This window comes from Euleptes europaea, chromosome 1, assembly GCF_029931775.1.
Source record: "Euleptes europaea isolate rEulEur1 chromosome 1, rEulEur1.hap1, whole genome shotgun sequence".
NCBI lineage: Eukaryota > Metazoa > Chordata > Lepidosauria > Squamata > Sphaerodactylidae > Euleptes > Euleptes europaea.
Window position 1 is genome coordinate 117587757 of NC_079312.1, and position 25824 is coordinate 117613580.

Consider the following 25824-nt stretch of genomic DNA (forward strand, 5'->3'; position numbering starts at 1 on the left):
TTATTATTCCCGTTTCACATTATATCATACTAGATGAGATATTTGCAATATGATGGTGTCCTGTGGTGCTGGGATGTGCCCACAGCAGGGCAGAGAGATGGGAATGAATTGAAAGCATCAATTTTGTTGATGGTATATACTTTAAATCAAACTCTACACCACAGTAAAAAAGCCAAATTATGTAATCATATCTATGTAGAAAAAACCTGCAAATAAATTGCATCCCAATCCTGTGGTGTGATTTGTATACATTTGCTTACTTTTGCATGATCTATTCTACTTGTGATAATCCCAAGGGAAGGATCAAATCAAGCCTGAACTGACCCTAGAAGTTAAAATGACTAAACTGAGGCTATAGTATTTTGGTCACATTATGAGACGACAAGAGTCACTGGAAAAGACAGCCATGCTAGGAAAGGTTGAGGGCAGAAGGAAAAGAGGAAGACCCAACAAGAGATGGACTGACTCAATAAAGGAAGCCACAGCCCTCAATTTGCAAGATCTGAGCAAGGCTGTCAAAGATAGGACATTTTGGAGGACTTTCATTCATAGGGTCGCCATGAGTCGGAAGCGACTTGACAGCACTTAACATACACACACAAGGATGTGTAGTAATGCAGAGAACTAAAGACCCTGATATCTGGAAATCCTTCCTTTTGGCATGACCACAATTCATGGGAGAGAGTTAAGAAAAAGGCAAGGCAGAGCAAATAAGTTTTGATGTCCTTTAAAAAATGGCAATGAAGTTACTAATCAAACTTTTTAGAGGGAGAAGGGGATTCTTAGAGCTGCCAGGGGAAAAGCCCTGGCAGGCATTGCCACTTGATAAACTGCCTATTAAACAGGGCATCACTAGAATATTTGATTATCTGGGAAATTTATATCAGAGACGATGGTTCTTCAGGTGCCTGTCTCCCATTTAGGGATTTAAAGGTCAAAACCAGCATTTCTAATTGTGCACAAAAACAAATCAGTAGCCAGTATAATCAGTATCAGCATTATATGATCCTGGTAAATCCCAGGCAGCAAATGGACATTACAGTTGTCTGATCTGGATGTTATCAGAACATGAGGTCACTTTTCCAGGAAGGACAGCGGTTGATACACCAGCCTGAGCTGATAACAGGCTGCCTGGCTACTACCTAGAGTTGCCAGGTCCCTCTCCGCCACCAGCAGGAGGTTTTGGGGGCGGAGCCTGAGGAGAGCAGGGTTTGGGGAGGGGAGGGACTTCAGTGCCATAGAGTCCAATTTTCAAAGCAGCCATTTTCTGCAGGAGAACTGATCTCTATCGGCAGGAGATCAGTTGTAATAGCAGGAGATCTCCAGCTAGTATCTGGAGGTTGGCAACCCCACTACTGCCTCCCCAGGTCAACAAGTACCCCAAACTGAAAACCTGTGTCTTCAGGAGTGCAGCTCCATCCCCAACTGGTTAAATTCCTCAACACAGATCAGTAGACCCCCACAGCCTTAAGATGCTGGTCCAGCCTCATTGCCTCCTTAGGACCAGATGAAAATGAACTGGATGTCATCTGCATATCAAACACATCACAATCCATATCTCCCAATATCCTAGCCCAATTACTTCATATAGCTATTACAAAGCTCAGGGAACAATGTAGAATTTTGTGGGATCCTACAGGGCCAGGGAATGAGCAACAGCCCCCCAGCATCACCTTCTGAGTCCTGCCCTCCAAACAGAACTGAAGCTATCCCAATATGGTGCTCCCAATCCATTCCTGGAATGACGGTCCAGAAGGAAACCATGGTTGATATTACTGAAAGCCAATGAGAGGCTCCGCAGAAACAACTCCTGAACAACAGAAACACACTCTTGGTGTTTATCATCAACCAAGGCTACCAAGACAGTTTCTATACCATATCCAAGTTGGAAAACAGATTGATGGGGATCCAGATAATTCACTTCATCTAAGAAGATGGAGAGTTGTACGGCCATTATGTGAACATTCGCCCTATGAATGGAATATTACATGCGTGTGAGTCAAATGATGTCAAGTCGCAGCTGACTTATGGTGACCCCAGCAAGGGGCTTTCAAGGGAAGTCAGAAGAAGAGGTGGTTTGCCATTGCCTTCCTCTGCAGTCTTCCAAGTACTGATCCTGCTTAGCTTCCGAGATCTGACGAGATCGGGCTATACTATGACATCTTCCCTCCCTGAATATTACACACTGATCTACAATTATTACAATTTGTGGAGAATAAAAATGGATTCTTTAAAAGTGAACTTACCCTCCTTCAGTTTGTTAGGGATCAACCCTTCAATCTGAAAAGCAGTAAGGACTTCAATTGTCAAAATAACAAGAGATGTAACAATTCTTCGCTGCTATCATTGCCACAGAGAAGGCCTTAACATAGGTTCTAGCTTCTGGTTTGGTAAGTTTCTCACCACCATCATTCTAGCCATCTTCCCTGCCATTTCCTCTCCACCAACTCATCAGTGAACCAAGGAGTGAAGTGGGCCCTAGACACCATCCATGGGACACGGCATCTAGGAAAAATCAGGTCAACTGTCTGAGTAATTTCTCCACTTCAGGAAAAAAAAAACAGGTAATCCACTGAGGGCAACCAGAAAAGCCAATAAAGCAAGAAAAACCAACCGCAATAAAAAACAAGAAACAAACCTTCAGAAGCACAACAAAGGAAAGTCAGAAAATCAAAACAAATGTTAAATGGCACAGAACCCAAAAACAACGACAACAAATAATACCTCTACAGACTTCCCTCTAGTGACCAAATGTGGCCACCCTTACTAACCCTTCCCCAGAGGAAAGGCTAGCTAGTAGTAATAATAAATTAATCAGACTAGTCCATTAAGAAGCACAGTCCAGGCAGGATCTGACAAGCCAGGGTTTAGCTTAATTCACACAAAATATCTCTCCCAGGACATGAGGAACAGCTCAGCCTGCACTCGGTGTAAAATGGTCAATGTGAAGCATGGCTGCAGTTTCAAATTTCCCTCTCCTCCAAGAAAGGTTGCCTGATTGGTCCTCGAGCTATGATTGGCTGGGAGAAATGCTGTTCCTCGGATAATGGGGAGAAACCTTTTTTGTTAAAAGGTCAAGCAGGCTCTATTAAATTCCCAATAATTATTTCAAGATGTCGCCTGGTCCAGGAGTCATTCTTGGGAGCTGGAAGCCTTTGACTGCCTCAGATATAGCCTACCAGATCTGATGCTGGGTAAATTGGAGGACTTGTTGGCCATATCTGACTTCAGATCCCTAATCTGGAATACACCAAAGCAGAAGGCCCTCAATGTGAGTTAATGTGCCCCAAGACAAAAAACCTGGGGGACTTCAATGCCAACCCAACAGCACCTCTGCTAGTTCAAGTAAGGACACTGCTGGGCAGTTGGGTGGGCAGTACACCAACATAAACTTTTATTAGTCCTTAGTGCACAATACCAGACGCAGACACTCAAACTTCTGAGACTCCTGGGTGGGATATCTTGCAAAGGTAATGCAATTATGATAGATCACTATAACTCCCCCTCACTGCAACTGGTCTTGCCTGCTGCTGAACTGAAAAACAAGATGGTTACAGCTGGATGGGCCAACCCTACCCAACTCAACCAAGGTCTCTGTAATACAAGCCAGGTTGATATATTCCTTAAAGAACCTTGGAAACATTTTCCCTTATCATATCTTAGCAGCAGCACTGTTGAGTTAGCAATATGGTGTATTTTATTTAGACACTTATACCCCGCTTGTCCCCAAGTAGAGACACAAAGTGGCTTACAACATCATTCTCCCTGCCTCCATTTTCATCCTCACAATTCTAAAGAGAAAGACAGACCAGCGGAAGTACAGACAGTAAACGTCTCGGGACCCTTCCCCTTACCTAGCCCATGCCTCTCCCCACAGCTCCCTAACACATAATGCTTAGCAAACAACACTCAAGGAATCAGCCAAGGAGAGCTCTCATCTGAACAACTCTTAATAATCCATTTACTCTCTAAATAACATATCAATTTAAAGACCAATACAATCCTTCTGTCTCAGAACCTCTTTTTACAATTGCAGCATCCCAAGGAGCAGAGGCAAGGGAAGTTTCCCTTATTCCTCCCTGACATGATGGCTGAAAGTGATGATCCCCTTTGGGCCGCTTCTCATGCATTGGGACACAGTCAACGGTAGCTCCAAATAGCCCCAGACACTGTTCATGTTTTTCAAGCTTATCTTCTTAGCAAAAAAACACACACACCAAAAAAAAACCACGCACACACATGAAAGGCTTAGCACCTTGTTTCTTTTTAGAAACAAACACCAAAATCTGATATTTACTGGATGCTGAGTTCTATATCAGATATCTAATTCTGCACATGGGTGGCAGGATTATAGAAGCACAGTATACCCATGGCTATGATCTAGTACACTTTTATCCTGTCCTTCCTCCAGGGAGCTCAGGTACATTGAATTTCCTTCCCCTTGTTATCCTCACAGCAGACCTGTGAGACAGGTAAGGCTGGGAGACACTGCGAAGCTGAGGGGGACCCATTATATTAAGGCAAAGCTAGTACGGCTACAGCTTTATTCTAATAGGAAAAACAATTTTGTAAACTGGCCTTGTGTAGTACTCAATACACCATTCACAGGTTATGGCCCCAGAGTACAACTGAAAGACAGGATGCAGTAATATTGCTGAAGTCAAGCAAGCAGGTTTGGGTATGGTCAGTGCCTCCTGTGTATCCTCTGTAGGAAGCCCTGAGTTCCATGGTGGAAGAAAGGCAGTATATTAGTGCTTCCAACATCCGGGTAGGCCTGGAGATCTCCCAGAATTATAACTGATCTCCAGACAACACAGATCAGTTTGCCAGGAAAAAATGGCTGCTTTAGAGGGTGGAGTCTGTTATACCCTACTGAGGTCTCTCCTCTGCCCAAACCCTGCCCTCTCCCGGTTCCACCCCCAAATCTCCAGGAATTTCCTGACCTGGAGCTGGCAACCCTGCAGTATATACATGAAATAAGTAAACAGCAGAGCAAAAAGCAGAAGCCGTTCCTCATTCTGTCATCATTTATTTATTAAATAATTTGTAACCTGCCCTTCTCCAGTTTAAGATGGCTAACACTCATTAAAATTATAATACACACAATAAAGGAGGGATCTTCTATTCAGTGCAAGCCCATCTTTCTCTTATCCTTATCAAATAAACATGGTTTTGGGGAGGGTATTGTAGGGAAAGGTATCACTCTTATGAAACATTCCCATAACCACTATAAATGAACAATGGGGGGGGGGCTTGTCCCAACTGCACGATTTTGAACTTTTAAAAGCAGAAATGAATGTTGTACCACTTGATGGCAAACAGAGTTATATATCAAACCTGCACTCTGCTGGGCTGCAATATATGTTTACTTGTAAGTACATATATTTGATAGGAAACATTTCCCAGAAAAAAAGATTTAGTTAGAAAAATCCCATTAGAGGTTTGAATTTCAGCAACAAACTACATGTGACATGCAGTTGTAAGTTTCTTTTCCCTGATGTTGATTTTTTTTTTTAAATGAACGCAGCCTTAGGTAGCTGCAGGCTCAAACAGAGGAACAGCATGGATGGGAGGTTGCTTACCTTTTCCCTTCCTTCCAATTGTCCAGTCAAATTCTATTCCTAATATGCTTTCCCATCAGCTAGTAGGGTTGCCAACCTCCAGGTGGTGGCAGGAAATCTCCTGCTATTACAACTGATCTCCAGCCGATAGAGATCAGTTCCCCTGGAGAAAATGGCCGCTTTGGCAACTGGACTCTATAGCATTGAAGTCCCTCCCCTTCCCAAACCCCGCCCTCCTCAGGCTCCGTCCCAAAAACCTCCCGCCGGTTGCAAAGAGGGACCTGGCAACCCTATCAGCTGGGGAAAGATAACTGATCCCTGTATCTTTTTCTCCATTTGGAGAAAATCTGCTGGGACAATTTTGAGCGGACAAGTGGCAGAAAGGGTTAAATAGACCCTCTCACTTTCTATTCTTGATTGCAGCCTCTGAAGGCTACTTTTCATTAAGAAAAAAACCCCACTAATTATTGAGGAGGAAAAGAAACATTAAATTGTGTACCAAGTCTATTCTGGATCTTACCACAAAGGATTATAAACACTAGCACTGGTCAGTCCTGAGAAAAGAAACTGTCCCACTCAGGACCATAACTGGATTAATGAAGCCCAGTCCTGTGCATATTTATTCTGAAGTAAGTCCTACTCTGCTGACTTGGTCTTTCTCCTGTGTAAGTTTGCATCGGTTTGTGGTCTTAGAAAAATCTAAATTATCAGCTCTTACCACAATGAAACAAAAACCTATGCTGAATACAATAAAGTATCAAAAATAACAGCATGTGTAGCTAACCAGACATAATTAAAGAGTATCTGTATTTTTGACATTAAAAATATCCATACTGATATAAAACAACTAAATTTCTGAAGTCAATGCAATGCAGAATCATGTTTGTGCTTACTGATTGCTAGCAGTGGCTACAGTTACATAGGACTGAGGAAATCTGCTTGGATGAAACAGCTGAATGTCAATCTGGATATCCCGTCTCCTGTTTATAAATTTCCTGTTCATGAATGGTTCTCATCTTAAACAATATTGGACTTTGAGTGAATACTTTGATTTATTGGATTCTCAGATGTTGCTGTTATGCATATAGGCTTCTGGTCATTGATGTATTGACATATTATTGGATAGTATTGTGTATGCTAGCACTTGCAATATATGTTTGATAGGCATTTATGTCAAAAAAATAGATATACTCTTTAATTATGTCTGTTTAGCTACACGTGCTGTTATTTTTGATACTTAGCACAATGAATGCATAGCTATTTCCAATTTATGGTAACACCACCTGGCTGTTTTTCAATTGTACTCCTGTTGCAAGGATATCCCATTTTACTAGAACAGGATGTACTCAATTATGCACCTGGATTCTTTCCTAATAGTGCATCAGTTTCACTGCCCTGTGAAGCATCTTGAGCATTTGCTGGATACTATGTGTGGTATGAATGGTGGCAGTGACGCAGTGTTCCTTGACCCCATGCTTTTGAAGTTTTGTATTTAATGTTATAACATCTGAGCATTCCTTTTTTTCTACAATACAGGAGCACTGAACTATTTTTTTTATTTGTTTGTTTATTTGCATCATTTATAGTCCACCTTTCTCACTTGGACTCAACGTGGATTACACAGAGGGAGTCAATTCAATCGACAGGATGGGACATTCAATAAACAATACAATAGGACTAGGGCTGTAAAACCAATCAGAAATCTAAAAACAGAACTGAAGCAAAGTGTAAGCATAAGTCTTAGCATGACACATTCAATGAAACATAAATTTCATAGTAAGCTCCTAGTTTCAGTAAGCTGAACACAGCTGCATTAGATCACAGTCCCTAATAATTTATCCAGATAACTTAGTACAGTGCAACACTGTTGCCTGCATAGAAAAGCTCTCTTGAATAATTCAGTTTTGCATAGTTTGCGGAAAGCCAGGAGAGTGGGAGCCTTCCTGACCTCCTCAGGCAGTCCTTTCCATTAGGCGGGGGCCACAGTGGAGAAGGCACATCTACGGGCAGTTGTTGATTGTGCCCATTTGTAGGTTGGCACCTGAAGAAGCCCCTGTTCAGATGTCCTGGCAGTGCACAGGAGGAGAGGCAGTTTCGCAAGGGCCCAAGGCTGTGAAGGGCTTTGTATGTAATAGCCAATACTTTAAATTGCCTGGTAACAAGCATACACAGTAATGGGAAATACTGTGGCATGAATTAACTTGATCTTGGTTGCAGCGACACATCCTTACACTTAAGAATATTTTCTAGCTCCTTCATGGCTACCCTTCCCAGTGTAAATCTTCTGATTTCTTAGTTGCAGTCTCTCTTTTGGTTGACAATGGATAGCCAAGGAAAAGAAAATCTTGAACAATTTCAATTTCTTCATCATCAAACTTAAAGTTGTATAATTTCCCAGTAGTTATTACGTGTGTCTTCTTGATGTTCAGCTGTAATCCTGCTTTGGCACTTTCTGTTTTAACCTTCATCAGTAGCCATGTCAAGTCTTCACCATTTTCTACCAGTAATGTGGTGTCATCTGAACATCTCAAATTGTTAATGTTCATTCTTCCAATTTTCATTCCACTTTCATCTAAATCTAATCCAGCTTTCCTTATGATATATTCTGTATATAGATTGAACAGAAAGGGAGATAAAATACACCCTTGCCTAACATCTTTGTCAACTGGAAACCATTGTTTCTCCATATTCTGTCCTAATAGTAGCCTCTTGTCCAGAGCACAGGTTATGCTTCAAAACAATTAGATGTTGTGGCACACCCACTTCTTTTAAAACCAACCACAGCTTTTCATGATCCACACAGTCATAGGCTTTGCTTATCTATCAAACACAAACTGATTTTCTTCTGAAATTCTCTTGAATGCTCCAGTAACCAATGTAAATTTGCAATATGATCATTAGTGCCCCCTCCTTTTCTTAATCCAATGTGAGCATCTATTATTTCTCATTCCATATATGTTAACAGTCTTTGGTGTTAGATTTTGAGTATCACTTTACTTGCGTGAGAAATTAATGCAATGGTTTGATAGTTGCTGCAGTCTTTTATGTCTCCTTTTTTGGGAATTGGAATGTAAATTGACTGTTTCCAGTCTGTGGGCCATTGTTGTTTTCCATATTAGTTGGCATATTCTTGTTAAGATTTTGATGGATTCTGTTTCTTTGGCTTGGATTAGCTCTGTTGCTATCCCATCTACTCCTGGTGATTTGTTTCTTCCAATTGCTCTCAGTGCAGCTTTCCCTTCACTTTCTAAAACTGTAGGTTCTTCTTCAAAAGTTTCTTCTTGGCATGAACCTGTCATCCTTTCATCTTTTCTGTATAGTTCTTCAGTGTATTGTTCCCATCTTTATTTTGTCCTGTTCAGTTAATGTATTCCCATGTTTATCTTTCAGCATGCCTAAACGTACTTTACATTAGCTGGATGTTATAATTGCATTGTGGGAGTAGAGTCTTCAAGAGGGCCTTTCCTGAGAGATGTGGGAGCTGAACTAAAACTGTTCTTTCAGAAGTGATCCATTTAAGAGGTAAACTACACCCAGGAAGATCTTCACAGTTGACAACAAAGGAAAACAACATCAAGCCCCAATGCATTTTGCTCCAGTCCCTAATAAATGGTGTCATGTCATATGGTGTTTGAATTTTACATGACTTCATCTCATCTCTTCTCCCTGGAAATATTTCCTGTATTTATTCACTAAAACGACCATTGCTTGGAATTAATGGTATCCTTGGAACGCCTTGCTCTTCCTCATTGTCTGTTTGAAAGCACCCTAAGGACTGATACCCTAAATCTATGCTCTGTGGTATGCTTGTGTCTCTGTTCTCTTTCTGAGGGAAAGTATGCATAAAGAGTTGCTTCTCACAGCCAGCATACCACATCTACAAGAGAAATAGGCTAATTTACTAACCTCCGTTGTACCAAAGTTGAAAATCGCACTGTACTAAGCAAAAAAAAATTAGAGCAACTCCTTTTTTTTTTTTTTTTTGCACCTCACCCCTAAAATAATAGGACTTTAGTTGGTGCATGGGATAAAAAGAAAAAAGAATGAGGATTGGTAGATTGCAACAATGCACCAGAGGTGATAGAGACGGTACACACAAGGAATGAAAACAGAATGAGCAGCCAAATTCAGGCTAAGAACATCTGCTTGTTATTGGGAGAAGTGTTCCCTCTATAATGCTTGTTACTCTGCCAAACCTTCTTTACATTACAGAAGGGGAGCTATAGCTGCAGTCCACATTTTATTTCAGTATCTGAAGACACTCAGGCAGCTCTGAGTAGTCTGGAGAGTCCACAAAAAAGCCAACTGTGATCAAGACTTACACAGCAACGACCGCGTCTTATCAAACTGCACAGTCTCATTCTCCAGTCATTCAGAAGCACTTTCCTATACCGTATCTTTCCTAACTTTGTATCATCTGGCATTCAAACAGAACAGCAAAGGTAACCTCTGCTCTGGATGATTAGTCGATTTCTAATTAAATCACAGTGTCATTTGTGAGCTACATTAAAAAAAAAAAGAGGGAAGTTACTCCTCTTTGGTGTAACCCCATGCACACGTGACGGCGATGACTATTCCACCGAATACACAACACATGACATTTCAATTGGATTCTTCCCAACTGCAAGAGAGAGCAACAGGATTGGAAAATCAAGCGTGAGGGGCTCGATCTTGCCAGCCTCAAATTGAGAGACGCCAAAGGCAGCCTACTCACTTGCGTAAAGGCTGTAGGCCTGGGCTGACTATGACACATGATGAAAAGCGCCATGTGCCAATAATACATCTTAAATCAGAAAAACAAACCTCGCCTAAGAGGATGCTTCACCTATCTGAGCAGATGGGAGAGTCAGCCTGCCACGGATGCACATTCATATCTTCAAAAGATAGCTCATGAAGCATCCAATTTTGAGCAACATCGTCAAGAGCTGGGTTTTGATGCCAACATCCAAACTAACTCTCCAAATTTCTGTAAGGCCGTCCAAATGAATGCAGGTGCAACAAAGACTGTAATCTATTCTTGCATACTGTTGCAGGTCAGAATCTTAGATACTCACCCAGCATTTAATAATGGCGGTACTGTGATAATTAGACACACTGAGGTTTATAGAGATATCAATAAGAAATCTTATTAGAAAAATGAAGCATCCATAACCTACTAGGTGTCTGTGTGGTGTAGTGGTTAAGAGTGTCCGATTAGTATCTGCAGGACCCAGGTTCAAATCCCCACTCATGTGATGGAAGTTCGCTGGGTGACCTTGGGCCAGTCACAATCTCTCAGCCTAACCTACCTCACAGGATTGTAGTGAGGATAAAATGGAAGAGAGGAGAACGATGTAAACCACCTTAGGTCCCCATTGGGGAGAAAGGCAGGGTACAAATGAATGGATGGATGGATAGATGGATGGATGAAATTGTGTCCCTCTAAAAGAGAAGAGGACAGGATTAAAGCAGCGCCTGATTCCTCAACTCTCTAAAGTGAAGAAGGATCTTTCAAGGAAAGAAATCCTGTATGTACAAATGAGTATCAGTTCTGTATTCATTTAAACCCATCAAGAACTTTAAAGAGAAAGCAGTGACTCTTGTGCTCACTGTTTATGCTGCCTGGCAGGAGGCAAGAGGCCGACAGAGATCATTCAGTTCACCTGAAAGGATACTTCTCTCTTGGGACCCTAGGAGAGAGAGAGGGCTGTCAGGATTCTTATGAAGTGACTGCCGTTTACCAGTCAGCATGGTACTTGAGTCTTGGCCACTCAAATGTCACAAAGTTCAAAGCACTATCCAAGCAAGCCACCCTCTCCTCAACTGAATCTGGTTTGGATTATATATCGTTCACTGTATGGAATTTTAACTGCACAGTGTTGAAATTCCCCAGGTTCATGAATGCATATCATATTTGAAAGGGAGCACGGCTCAGCATCCCTCTCGCATAATACTAGAACGCGGGGTCATCTGCTGAAGCTGGAGGGTTCAAAACAGATAAAAGGAAATATTTCTTCACACAATGCATAGCTAAACTGTGGAACTCCCTGCCCCAGGATGTGGTGATGGATGCCAACTTGGAATGCTTTCAGAGGGGAGTGGACATGTTCATGGAGGAGAGGGGTATTCATGGCTACTCGTCAAAATGAATACTAGTCATGATGCATACCTTTCTCTCCAGGATCAGAGGAGCATGCCTATTATATTAGGTGCTTTGGAACACAGGCAGGATAATGCTACTGCAGTCATCTTGTTTGTGGACTTCCTAGAGGCACCTGGTTGGCTACTGTGTGAACAGACTGCTGGACTTGGTGGACCTTGATCTGATCCAGCATGGCCTTTCTTATGTTCTTATGAGTATCTGCTTTGTATGCAAAAGCCCCAATCATTACCATTTATAAAGATCAGAGAATGGGTGATATGAAAGACCTCTCCCTGAGACCCGGCAGAGCCACTACCAATCAGAGTAGGCGATAGTGGCCTTTGTAGACCAATAGTCTGGCTCAGAATAAGGCACTTCATGTGTAAAAACAAAACAGATGTAGATACGTATGGAATTCAATGCCTTTCCTATACTGCCAGGCTCTTCCATCTACTCATACTTTCCCTGTGGCATTGTATTGATTCTCCAAGGAAGTATCTGGCAGCAAGGGGCATTGGGTCACTTTATATAAAAGGCTTCAAGTGGCGACATTTAGGAAAACTCTCGTGAAAAATTGCCAGGCTGACAGTGACCATGAGTGTCGACAACTGCCAGCTTATTTTGGTGAAAATTACAGGCTTTACTGCTGTATGTGTACATGCACGTGTATGTGTGCATGTGTTTGCCAATCTATCTATGTATGATTGCATCCTACTAGTTAAGGGCACACGTTGGTGGTTCACAATGTACGTGCCGAGAGTGTGGGCAGAGGGTTCAAGTACTCAGATTACTCACATTTATGTATCATAATAAACAGACAGAACAAGAAGCCGCTGTCTCAGTACGGGGGAAGTTTGTTCTCTTTGGAGGGGACAGGGAAAGAAGAAAAATAGGACAGGGCATGACATCTACTGTAGCCTCTTGCAAAACAGCAGCTGCTTTTCAACATGAGATACAAGTCTGATAATGTAGCCCCACATATTCTTCGCTCCAGGCTTCTCAGGATTGTTTCTTGAGAATCAGTTCTTGAGACACAAGCACAGCATCGAGTATAAATTATGCATCATTAACCATTTTGGTCTTCAAAATGCTCTTGAAAAAGGGTTTGGGAAGCCTCTGCCCCACTTACACAGGCCAAAGTCAGTATTTATGCCCCCAATCATAAATAACACTGTAAATATTTATTTCATACCCAGGAATTTGTTCCTAATACAAAATGTAAAATAGAAAGCAGACTGCACTCTCCAGACTATCAAACATTAGCCAGATGGTAGGCACAGATACAAAATGTTGGATGTCCACCATCTCAAGCTATGCCCAAAAGAAACACAATCATATCATCTGCTGTGGGATGAATAAGGATGGTTCTGAGCTCAATAAGAGTTCGCTGCAACTTTGCTTATGATTTCAGAAATTGTGTTTCCAGTTAAATCGGATCATATATATGGCTGCATATATACTTGTGGCCCTGACCTGGATGGCCCAGGCTAGCCTGATCTCGTCAGATCTCGGAAGCTAAGCAGGGTCAGCCCTGGTTAGTATTTGGATGAGAGACCACCAAGGAATACCAGGGTTGCTGTGCAGAGGAAGGCACTGGCAAACCACCTCTGTTAGTCTCTTGCCATGAAAACCCCAAAAGGGGTCGCCATAAGTCGGCTGCGACTTGACAGCACTTTACACACACACATAAACTTGTGTAGATTGGGGTTTAGCTGAAGAGTGTGTGTTTGTGTGCGTGCGCGCGTGCACGTGTGTGTGTGTAATAAAGGACTTTGGAAAAGAACATTTCACTATTGAAAGTCCCACTAAAAGTCTACTGTGCAATAGCTCTGTGTGCAAATCTCAACAAAATCAATGGTGGAAGTGGGATGGCTCCAAGATTTTTAACACATGTTCAATCCCACAGAAACATCTCCATTTTATCCTGGCTAACTTGGCTCGGAAAAGCTCTGAATTTTGTAATTCTAAAGATAGAAAAATATATGTAATTAAATTTGGAAAATTTGAAAAAACTACAAACATATGCTTATATTTTGAAGTGGTATTAGGACAAAATATGGAGAAACAGAATGGTTTCCAACTGGCAAAGATGTTAGACAAGGGCATATTTTATCTCCCTATCTCTTCAATCTATATGCAGAACATATCATTAGGAAAGCTGGATTCGATTTAGATAAAGGTGGAGTGAAAATTGGGGGGAGGAACATTAACAATTTGAGATATGCCAGTGATAATACATTACCGGCAGAAAATAGGGAAGACTTGAAACAACTACTGCTGAAAGTTAAAAGAGAAAGTGACAAAGCAGGTCTACAGCTGAACAACAAGAAGATAAAAGTAATGACTACAGGATAATTACTCAACTTTAAGGTTGACAACGAGGAAATTGAAATTGTTGAAGACTTTCTATTCCTTGGCTCTATCATCAACCAAAAGGGAGACTGCAGCCAAGAAATCAGAAGGAGATTGAGACTGGGAAGGGCAGCCATGAAGGAGCTAGAAAAGATTCTGAAGTGTAAGAATGTGTCACTGGCAACCAAGATCAAGTTAATTCATGCCATTGTATTCCATATTACTAGCCATGGGTGTGAAAGCTGGACAATGAAGAATGCCAAAAAACAACAACAAATCAGTGGGTTATAGGTCAAATCAAGCCTGAATTGACCCTAGAAGCTAAAATGACTAAACTGAGACTATCATACTTTGGTCACAAAATATAGAAAAGACAAGAGTCACTGGAAAAGACAATAATGTTGGAAAGGCAGCAGGAAAAGAGGAAGACCCAACAAGAGGTGGATTGACATTATAAAGGAAGCCACAGCCCTCAATTTGCAAGACCTGAACAAGGCTGTTAAAGATAGGATGTTTCAGAGGAACATAGGGTCGCCATGAGTCGGAAGTGACTTGACGACACGTAACACACACACACACACACACATTAATTCATACACTAATATTTTTTTCTTGTTTGACCATATGGTTTATCGCTTCATTTTGTATTTTGCTGTAAAAATACAAATTAATTAAAAAGCTCTGAATTCCAACTTGTACTGTTGTAATGAATTATTAGTTCTATGTACTATATAGCAACAGCAGCAGAGAAAGTTAACCACCAATTGAAACAAACCAGCAAACATGCATTGTGAGCATGGAACGCTCTTTACTAATAGTTAGATACTGTTATTTCTTGTGTTCATGTGCTCTCATGTGCCAGGAAAGAATACTCCAACACCACAGCAGGACTGACTTGAAACAAAAATTCAGCAACAACAATATGAATATCACTTGAGTGGTATCTCTTATCCACAGAATACAACTAGAACCTCAAGTAAGGGAGGTTGGTGAGGGATGATCATCACGTTCACCATTAAAATGAAATTTAACACAACTAAAGCAAAGGTGCACAATAGCATTATACAACATTTTAGCAGTAAAGATGAAAGCACAGCTGGCAACTAAGATTACTTCAACAGAGTGCAATGGCTAAGGGCAGAACAGGATTGGGGCAAGGGTCACACTCCCATCTCCTTCAGAAAATTAAATAAGAATTTCTGTGGGCAACCATCAGATTTTTGTTTTGCATCTCATGTCCAGCTGCAACTGGGCACAGAGGAGACACCAATATCTTTAACATTTCTAGCACTTCCTCTGTTGACACCTACCAAAGTCTTGGAAAGTAATATCTCAGCCTAATTGTACCTGGCTTTTGAGCTCTAAGAATCATGAGATGAAGGAGCATGGCTGTGGGGGGCAGCACATGTACAAGCAGGAAAGTGACAGCGTTAAAAATAACTGAGATACCGCATTACTCTGCAAACCTATTGGAGAAAATGAATGCTGATGCCTAGTGGGATTGCTGTTGTGCCTACAAAAGTGGAGCAGGAAGAGAATCTGCAGTTTCTAAATAAACCGAATTACTTGACTAAATACTGCACGGTAACAGAAAATTTGGCCCAAAATGGCAAAGACAATAAAAAGATTTAGAAAAAGACTACTGTTGCCTGAGGCCACATTTGTTATCTTGGCTCCCACTGATGCACAAGGGAAGAAGAGACAATACATCATCAGGTTAAGAACGATGGATTATGGGACAACTGGCTGCCAACACCATCCTTGACCATGCAAACACGTATTGTGATTGTACCGCCCGACACCCTGATTAGTTAGGTATCAGTATGCATTGAATGTAAACAATATTCATGGATTTGCAACACTGCAAACACAGCCTAATGCAGGGGTCGATAACCTTTTTGGCCTGAGTGCCAAAATCCAACAATGTCTACATGAAAATATTTGTGTGCCACCAGACCAAAAAAAGGGGAAAGAAGAAGAGTTGCTTTTTATATGCCGACTTTCTCTACCACTTAAGGAAGAATCAAACCGGCTTACAATCCCCTTCCCCTCACCACAACAGACACCCTGTGAAGTAGGTGGGACTGAGAGTGTGACTAGCCCAAGGTCACCCAGCAGGCTTCACATGTAGGAGTGGGGAAACCAACCCGGTTCACCAGATTAGCATCCGCCGCTCATGTGGAGGAGTGGGGAATCAAACCCAGTTTTCCAGCTTAGAGTCCACCATTCCAAACCACCACTCATAACCACTACACCATGCTGGCTCTCAATGTAAACAATATTGATGGATTTGCAATACTGCAAACACAACCTAATGCAGGGGTCGATAACCTTTTTGGCCTGAGTGCCAAAATCCCACAATGTCTACCTGTGAAAATATTTGTGTGCCACCAGACCAGAAAACGGGGGTAGGATGAGGGTGTACTTGGTCAGAAACACTGGAAGAAAGCTGAGCCCCACTGGCACTGTCAGCATCTCAATGGCTTGCCTCGGACCCAGTGTGTGCCTGAGTTGGTCTGGGAGATGACTGCAGGCATCAGCCATCTCTGTTGCTTCCTCTCACACCATTAGCCCCAGTGGTGCCAGGGGCTCTCCTCAGCTGCTTGGGCAGAGAACCAGTCTTGCATGCCAACCAAATTGCTCTGGCTCGTTGCTGTTTGGCATGTGCGCTGAGGGTTGTCCAGCCCTGGACAATGTCAAAATGAAACAGAGCTCATGGAACAGAAGAGTTCTAATTCTGAAGGAATTTCAGAAGTACCTGCCAATAGGAACAAGCGTTCCGGGGGAGAGGCCATGGCTCAGTGGTAGAGCATCTGCTTAGCATACAGAAGGTCCCAGGTTCAATACCCAGCATCTCCAGTTAAAGGGACCGGGCAAGTAGGTGATGTGAAAGACCTCAGCCTGCGACCCTGGAGAGCCGCTGCCGGTCTGAGTAGACAATAATGACTTTGATGGACCAAGGGTCTGATTCAATAGAAGGCAACTTCATGTGCTCAGTACAAGTTTAATGAAAAAGAAGGGAAACAAGCAACTTGGGTAGTACTGAAAAATGAAACCCTAACTTTGAGGACAAAAAATATAAATAAAGCTGGCATACTTCAGGGAAACTGATGAAGAGGACTGTAGAGAACATAAGGTGTGACAAGTTATATCAATTTCCACATCAGTATCAGACCTGAAATATTTAGCGTACCCTACCTACGAAGTACCACTGGAGTGCAGTGATTGCAGTGTGCAGTTCCAGTCATCTGATGCTTTTCTATGTTTGTATATCTAAATACAAAAAGAAACACAGATGGGGTCTGATTTCAGTCACACTCTGGTTCATGCATATATACCTTCATTGGCTCTGGTAAGGACCAACTCCACTTAAAATGATCTAGTAAAGGCAGTCTCACTATTTCAACTGTCTTGTATGAAAGACAGAAATGACAAACATTTTACTTACTTCGGCAGACTCAAAGTGCAGTTATTACTGATTAATGTGCCTTGATATAAAAAGAGAGCATCTATGGCATTTTATGGAGGGAGAGATACAGGGAAAGTCTAGCTGCAAGGTGCAGGATTGCAGAACTGAGAGCAAGAAGGATGCAGAATCCATAACTACTATACAGAAAGCAGAAAACTAGAACACATCTTGCTAAAGATGACTGCACAATCAGGAATAAGTCTACTCAGATGGTTTAAACAAGTAGTTGTGGCAGATAGTAAAGAAAGAGAGAAAAAAATAGCGTCACTTTGATGACAACGTGAATGTGTTTGTTACATTATTAACTTCTGTGTAACTATCCTGACTGAAGGAATTAAGTAGCTATGTTTCTGTAACCTAATTTAGGACCACCAATTGTTTGTTTAAAGCCTAGATAGAATTGGTGTAATGGTTAGAATGTTATTTTATGTTTCTTTTAATAATCCTGCAATTATGTAATATTTTCCTGAATAAATCAGTTTTGCTTAGCAGTACATCATTCAGTTCTAGGTCATGAGGCCTTGCCTGACACTTGTCCTGCATTGCATTGTGGGACAGCTGCAAGGTGCCATCTTCACCCTCATGAAACCACTAGAGAAAGAGATCAATCAGGGATCTGGACTGAGGTGCCACCAATATGCAAGTGACACCCAGCTCTATTTCTCCCGAGCAACTGAGTCGGGTGGGTCTGTAGAAGCCCTGGACAAACACCCAGAGAAAATAACGGGATGGATGAGGGCTAATAAAATGAAGCTCATTCCAGACAAGACAGAGGTGCTGTCGATCAGTAACAAAGCCGTGTGAGGACTGAGGAGTCAGCCTGTCCTGGAGGAGGTTACATTTCTCTGAAGGAGCAAGGTCACAGCTTGGGTGAACTCATGAACACACGAAGCTGCCTTATACTGAATCAGACCCTTGGTCCATCCAAGTCAGTATTATCTACTCAGACCGGCAGCGGCTCTCCAGGGTCTCAGGCAGAGGTCTTTCACATCACCTACTTGCCTAGACCCTGTAACTGGAGATGCCGGGGATTGAACCTGGGACTTTCTGCATGCCAAGCAGAAGCTCTACCACTGAGCCACGGCCCCTCTTGGGTATCCAAATGAATTCTGGCTTATAGATGAAGGCCAGACCTATTCTGTAGCATGAGTACCCTTTAATGTCTTTAGCTGATATGCCAGTGATGGCCGTTCCTCAATAAGTATAATCTGTCCACGGTGGTCCATGCTCTGATCACATCCAAGTTAGGAAACTGGAATGTGCTTTATATGGGGCTGCCATGCAAAAGTCAGAAACTGTTCAGAAATTGTCCACAATGCAACAGCCAGGTTATGATCAGGGGCTGGATACAGAGGTTGTATCACTCCTGTACTAAAATATTTGCACTGGCTGCCTGTTTGTTTACAGGCTGAATTCAAAATGCTGGTTATTACCTTTAATGGCCTGAACAGCTTGAGGAAGGATACTTGAAGGATTGCCTCTTCCCTTGCTGCCCAACCCATCAGATAAGACCCTAAAAGCCCTGTTCTTCGCGACCTTGTCTGTACAGATGAGGCAGGTGGCAATCAGAGACAGCAGGGCTATTTCAGTGGTGGCGCCTCCTTTCGGAAAACTCTCCCACTTGAGGCTTGCCTGGTGCCTGCTTTGCTGTTCTTTAGGAGCCAGACCAAAACATTTCTATTTACTCAGACTTTCGATTCAAGTGTTCCAGCTTCTTAACTGTTTTCATGGTCTGCCTCTAGCCTCTGTGTACAGCAATTAAAAAAAAGAGTTGTTTTATGATTTAATTGTATTTGCTTTATTTTTGTCAGCCACATCACACAGGTCTGTCTGGGGAGGAGCAATATACATTTTCCAAATAAACACACCTATCTATAAGCTAGGAAAAGTTGAGGGCAGCAGGAAAAGAGGAAGACCCAACAAGAGATGGATTGACTCAATAAAGGAAGCCACAGCCTTCAATTTGCAAGATCTGAGCAAGGCTGTCAAAGATAGGAAATTTTGGAGGACTCTCATTCATAGGGTCGCCATGAGTCGGAAGCGACTTGACGGCACTTAACACACACACACACACACACATCTATAAGCAGCAAGAAAGATGTGCGTTGAGCTGGGACAGTTACAGCACCATCCAATACAGTTACTCCAGTCTAAGCTTGTTGGTATCAAGGGAGTAACTGCACAGGATGGCACTGTTAATCTCCTATGAGCTTCAAAAAGTCACTTCAGAGTTGTTCTGAGAGCAACATGTGTGTGGGATCACCAAGAACAGTCTTTGGATGTCGCTTCTGTCCACACGGTAATAAACAGGGATAGTGTGGCTCTATACAAAATAGAGCCAGCATGGTGTAGTGGTTAAGATGTGGGACTAGGACTCGGGAAAACCAGGTTTAGATCCCCCCTCGTATCATGGAAGCTTGCTGGGTGAACCTGGGCCAGTCACACACTCTCACCTGACCCTGGCTAATATTTGGATGGAAAACCTCCAAAGAATACCATGGTCATGATGTGGAGGCAGGCAACAGTAAACCACCTTCAAATGTCCCTTGCCTTGAAAACCCTATGGGATAGTCATAAATCAGCTGAGACTTGACAGCAAAAAAAGAAAGAAAATTACACAAAACAAGTTTCCACTCGTTATGCAGTGCTCTCTTATTTCCAGTGCAAGGACAGCTTTTCATATCCCATGATTGGCAATACTGGATCTATGTTTACAGACAAGATAGCACTTGTCAGACACCACGTGCAGACCCGATATCCCACTGAAAGCCACTCAGACTGAACTAATGCTGCTCCCTTAAAGAGAAATATAAGAACTGTTTCATTACTTTTATTAAACCACCTACAGTTTAGGGGCGGAACTACATGATGTACTGGAAATTCCATGAACTAAGGGCAAAACTGTTGTTTCCTGAAAAATCAGCAGCATGGGGAACCGATTCTGACTGGACCCACAGCACAAAGTGAAAAGGAATTTAAGTCTTCCCATTGTGCCTTTTCCCAAATCTGAAATGGCCCCAAGAAGTGCTATTTGCCCCATTGAATCAAACATACAGGTATACTGAATCAGAACTGGATCCCCACACGTCTGGTTTTATAGTAAAAAAAATGCTGAGAACTCCGTTCACAAACCTCCCAGTATCTCATATAGTTCTGCCCTTGGACTTGATTCTCTTTCCACTGAAATCCAGAGGGGCAGTACTGGAAACACAATGAGCCATTGGGTTTCAGTTAAACCACTGGGCTCTGTTTATTCTGTTACCTTCTAATCTGAAAGGGTTCTTGAAATTGCTGCAAGATTACCTAGACGCATCAGCCCAACCAAGTTTGAAATCCAGGTATTGAATCTCTTCCTGCTACATCAGTACCTCATTGGAGGTCACAGGAACAGATGTGAAATTTCTGCTCATACTAACCCTTGTTCATTTCACTTGTCCCCTACTCTTTCCCTGTTTGGTCATTCGTGAATATGCAAACCTGCATGCAACAGAAGAATATTTGCAATACAGAGGCCCTAAAGAATCTAGGAATATAGCAGCTGTAAGTCTCACAAGAAATGCTCTGCAAAAGGAAGAAACCCGACTACAGAGGCCCTGACAAGTGTATTTAAAAATACTGACAAGTGTATTTTAAAAACAACATTATTTCATAGACCATGCAACCTCCCCCCCTCCCCCAGTAGCTGGATAAATACTTCATAATATTTAAACTGTTGTGCTGGCATTGATCAAATTTAGGTTAAGCTCTGAAAGGTATAATCTTTTGTCATCTACTATATTCTAATAATAAAAGTCAATCAGCTTGTTCAAAGGCACTTGAAGTCAAATGTTTCTTAACACTCAGTCTGTCATTCATTCCTTTATCTGCATACAGGTGATTCATCTTTAAAAAGCAAAGGAAGCACCACGAGAACAGAAATGACAAGAGGTGTTTAGACAAGGCTGACAAGGTTTCCTGTAATTTTGCAGGGAGGTCTATAACCCCGCGGCATTATACAAAGCAAAAGGAACATGTGGGGAAAAAATATGTGCTAGGTTTCCAAATGCATCAGGGATACAAAGATCCACTGGGGGCATGCTGGCCTTAGCACAAAAACCACTAAAACAAACAAGAGTTGCTTCCAACCCTGTGTGCCAAAGAGCCATGCCTTCAACTCTGACCAGCCCTAAGCTAATGCAACAATTTGATTGCTGTCCCTTATCTTCTGAAGGTATCACTTCTGGAATACCGTTACTCTGTGGTATAGCAACCCATATTCTTTGACTAAAAGCAAAGAGAGCTCTAGATTCAAATTGTACAAAGCTTTAGTTTCTAATAACCTAGGTTTGTCAGGAAGGTTCTGATTCAGTGTGTGTGTAGCTGTGGAAACTTAAACCAGCTGAAGAGTTGCCCTTCACTGTATACGACCCAGCAGGAGAACGAAAGAAACAAATAAAAGATTGTTTTTAAACCTCACAGAACAGAAAAGACTATATATTTAGGCCGTTTGTGGCCTCTCTTGGGATTTTACTTATAGAGATGCCAATATTTTATTCCAAGCACTACGCAAAGCACAGTTGTTTTTTTCAGTTTATAAGCTGTTGCCAGGTCTTTTGACAAAACACAGTCTTTAATTGATGACATAAATGAAGGATAATCACGTAAAGACAGCTGTTCCTCCCTGTTAGGTTTGCTCCTGCTACCTATTTTTAAAAATGGTTCACTATAAATTATTTCATAACTTTACATTTTAGTGGCATGTTTACTCCAAATATATTCACTATATGGTTTTCTGAAATCTCGCCTCAACGATGCATGTCAGCTGGGAAAAGGTAGTGGCCATTCAGAGAGGTAAAATGAAGGGCACTCATCTGACTTACACCATTTCAAATGTATTCCTGCTACGCAATACTTCCTAGCTAGCTGCGCAGCCCTTTTCCAATTCTCTCTTTAAAAGAAACTAAAGCACTGTGTTATCATCTTAATAATTCAAGTATTACTTCAGAATGCTCAAAATAATGTTTCAAATTAAGCACTTAGAATAGAACTTATAGTTACATCTACTGATGGGGAAATGCTAGGTGGTTCTCCTCTACAAAACATCACGGGGGTATTTAACAGAGAGGCTTGCTAACAAGCACAGTAGGATGAGTTCGGTTGCAGTTAAGGGGGAGGAAAGGTTGAACTTTCCTCTTCCCCTAGCACTTGGACAGTGCAAATGAGAAGCAATCAGGCATGCACAGCACAGTACAAACAAAGATACCACAGGAAATAAAGTGTTAATCAGAGAATTCAAGGGGTAAAATTGCATGGGTGCAAATATGCTCCAATTTTCCGTGGAATGATAGAACAGGTGGCAAGAGGAAGGAAAGAAGACACAGGACCAGTTAAAGACAAAAATGGTTCTTTAAGTTTGGGGAGAACAGAGCCCATGGAAATTTTCAAGTGAGTCTTTATTCAGCTTGATCCATAAGACAGGAACTGCACAGTGCTGAACAGAGAAGATAAGATGAGTGGAAAGTTTACAGAGAAGACCAAAACAAAAAAGAGTCTTGCGGCACCTTGAAGATAAACAGATTTATTGTAGCATGAGCTTTCGTAAGTTAGAGCTCACTTTATCAGATCTCATTTTTAAATGAGAAACAGGTGGCAAATATTAAGTTTGCAGGACTAAAATGTGGAATGAGGAATTTCCTATTTATGATTTTAAAAATTGTTGACTGTTGACAGTTATTTCCTTATTTTAGGCCTGCATGGTATTATGTAATTTTTTTTTCTTTTCCTTTCTGCTTTGCTGTAAGGAAAATGTAAGTTAACCTAAACAGGCCAAAGGTGAATCCAATGCAGAAGGATGTCTGAAAGGGAGAATTTTAAGGACTTATCAGAGACAGGGTAAAGATGAGAATAGGTTAAATACCTGTTAATTTCAGGACTTTATCAAGAGGGTTGCACTTAAAACCTTTAAAGGTCTTTGGATTTTTAAAAATAAATTTAAAGGACTTAGATGAGGTAAGACTTGCCAGGTGGTTGTGGTAACAGGGCTATAAAATAATGCAAACTATTAATGGGGAACTGAGAAGCCTACACCATCGATTAAGTAGGTGCTCTCTTCAGAGTAGCAGGATACCGATAGTACTATCTTGGATAACATTCTCCGCTTCTCCTCCTCAACTTGGCCCGTTCAAGGAAAGCATCTTAGTTCTTTGTTGTATAAAATCTACCTCATTTTGTTATGCTACTACTAGGATGATATAATTTTTTCTTTCTAACGCTCTGTAACCCAAGTTTAAATAAGTTACTTAAAAACACCATTAACACACTCTCGTTTTTATCTCAGTGCTCTCAATGCAATTTATTCCAGGTCTATTATTAACAGTGTTATTAAAACATACCCCAACTGAAGTCACTGCATCTTACAATGTCCAATAAAGTTTGTTAAAATCTATTTCTGGTGCCTAATCATTAACTGGAAACTGCAGTTCAAACCAAAAGAAGAAAGAAGTCAAAAAAATTACTTCTTTAATCAGAACAGGGAGTGAAGACCTACTGTTCAAAAGCATGCCCTCTCCTTGTTGTGAAAAGGATAAGTAAGTATACAAAAGAGAATGGACATGTATGTATGTGCAGTTATTCATATTGAAACGAAAAGATTCTGAGCAAATTAAATCACCGAATGCCCTAGAAAGTAGGTCCTGATCTCTTTTGCATGGCTATGAAGCAATTTAGTTTGGACGAACTGTGGTACCTGAAGACGAGGCACTCTTTTTATAAAGAGCAGAGTTTTGAATTAGTGTGCCTATCTGCTTCTGGAAAAGAGGAATCTCTGCTGTGCCGCAGAACTCCTTCTTCCATCCCACACATGACAGATGAGCTCTACAAGGGGGAACAAGGAAGGGAATTGTCTCATTTTCGAAGTGGTAAGAAGTTGGCTGGCTCTTACTTAACTCTATTCGTCACCCGAGACGACAACAGTCGGAGGTGTTTTTGTACAAGAGCAGTTTTCGCTCCCCCAGTCATAGGATGGGAATTTACCTCATTCTCAGTAAAGCACAGTAATCATGTAAGTTGTGGCTTTTAACGGCACTAGCGGCATGCATGGAACTGAGACTGTGTGGGTATGTGGGATGCTTGTATAGAGAGCTAACAGTCCATCACCTGTGAGTTATGTCCATCTCCTGAGGATTACGAATAAATTAACCCCATTGGGGGGAGAATAGGTACAGGGTCCACACCCTGTTCTCACCTGTGGATGTTCATCTCCTGCGGTGGCTGACGTGCCTTGTCATAGGCCACCTTGGCAAATATGCCTGCAATGACAACAAAGGCGACGGCTCCACATGAAATGTAGACGGTGGCGTTAGTGGTGTCCTCGTTTGGGTCATAGACATTGGATATATCTCCATGTCCACCGTTACTAGTGGCAGTAGTCATTGAATCTGTAGTCGGTCCACGGCCATTATTACGGCACATGTACTGATTGAGCTTCTCGGAACGCTTGTTGCAGCAAAAGCGGTAATTGCAGGTGCCACAACAGTAGCGGAAATCTTTCTGGCTGTTGTTGCACTCAAACTCCTTGTCCCATTGTCCGCTTACGTCGTAGTAGCCCATGCACGTGTCGTACGCCGGGCTTGAGCTGCCTGCACTGCCACTGGAGGCCGCTCTTGGTGACCCCCCATCTCCACCTCCACTACGTGCACGGCTGCCCCCCCCACCAGCTGGCAAGGCAGCGGGGGAAATACTGGCCAGTGTCTGGTTCAGCTGCTCCTTGGCCAGCTTGGGGGACCGCCGAGGCGCTGTCGCCCCCTGTGTCCGGTTGCCCTTGGGTGTCCGAGGGGGCCCAGCCGCCTGGGTGGTCAGCAGCAGCGCCAGGGCATACAGGGCCAGGGGCAGCAGCAACAGCAGGCACCTCCGCCCCATGGCGAGCGGAAGGAGCAGAAGGTGGGGGGCTCTGCCCAACCCAGCACAATCAAGGACCTTGGCTCTGACACTCCATGGAGAAACTGGCAGGCAGATGGAGGAAGGAGCCCCTGGGGGCTTCACTGGCAGCAGCCTGGGGCCGGCCTCCGTCCAGCGACGTGCCCCTTCATCCCGGCAAGAAGCGAGAGGCACGACTTCGCCGGGGCTCCGGGGCCCAGAAGGGCTCTTCGGCGCGCCTCGTCAGTCCGGACGGCAGCTCCTCCAGGGATGGGGGTGATGCGCTGCAAGAGAGAGGGAAACGGGCATCAGAGGCGACCTGGCCCAGGGCAGACTTGGGGGGGGGGGAGAGAGAGAGAGAGAGAGAGAGAGAGAGAGAGAGAGAGAGAGGAGGTGGCGGCTCAGGGGCCGCTGCAGCAGCCGCCTCC

The 25824-nt window shown here is 42.5% G+C and overlaps 1 protein-coding gene across 1 annotated transcript in view; it reads right to left on the minus strand.

Moving 5' to 3' along the window:
* Window positions 1–25399, minus strand: part of SHISA6 (shisa family member 6) — a 392897-nt gene extending 367498 nt beyond the window's left edge. Inside the window, exon 1 of the mRNA XM_056858695.1 lies at window positions 24726–25399. Coding sequence (XP_056714673.1) covers window positions 24726–25399 — 674 coding nt within the window. The remainder of the gene's footprint in view (window positions 1–24725) is intronic.
* Between the last annotated feature and the right edge of the window lie 425 nt (window positions 25400–25824).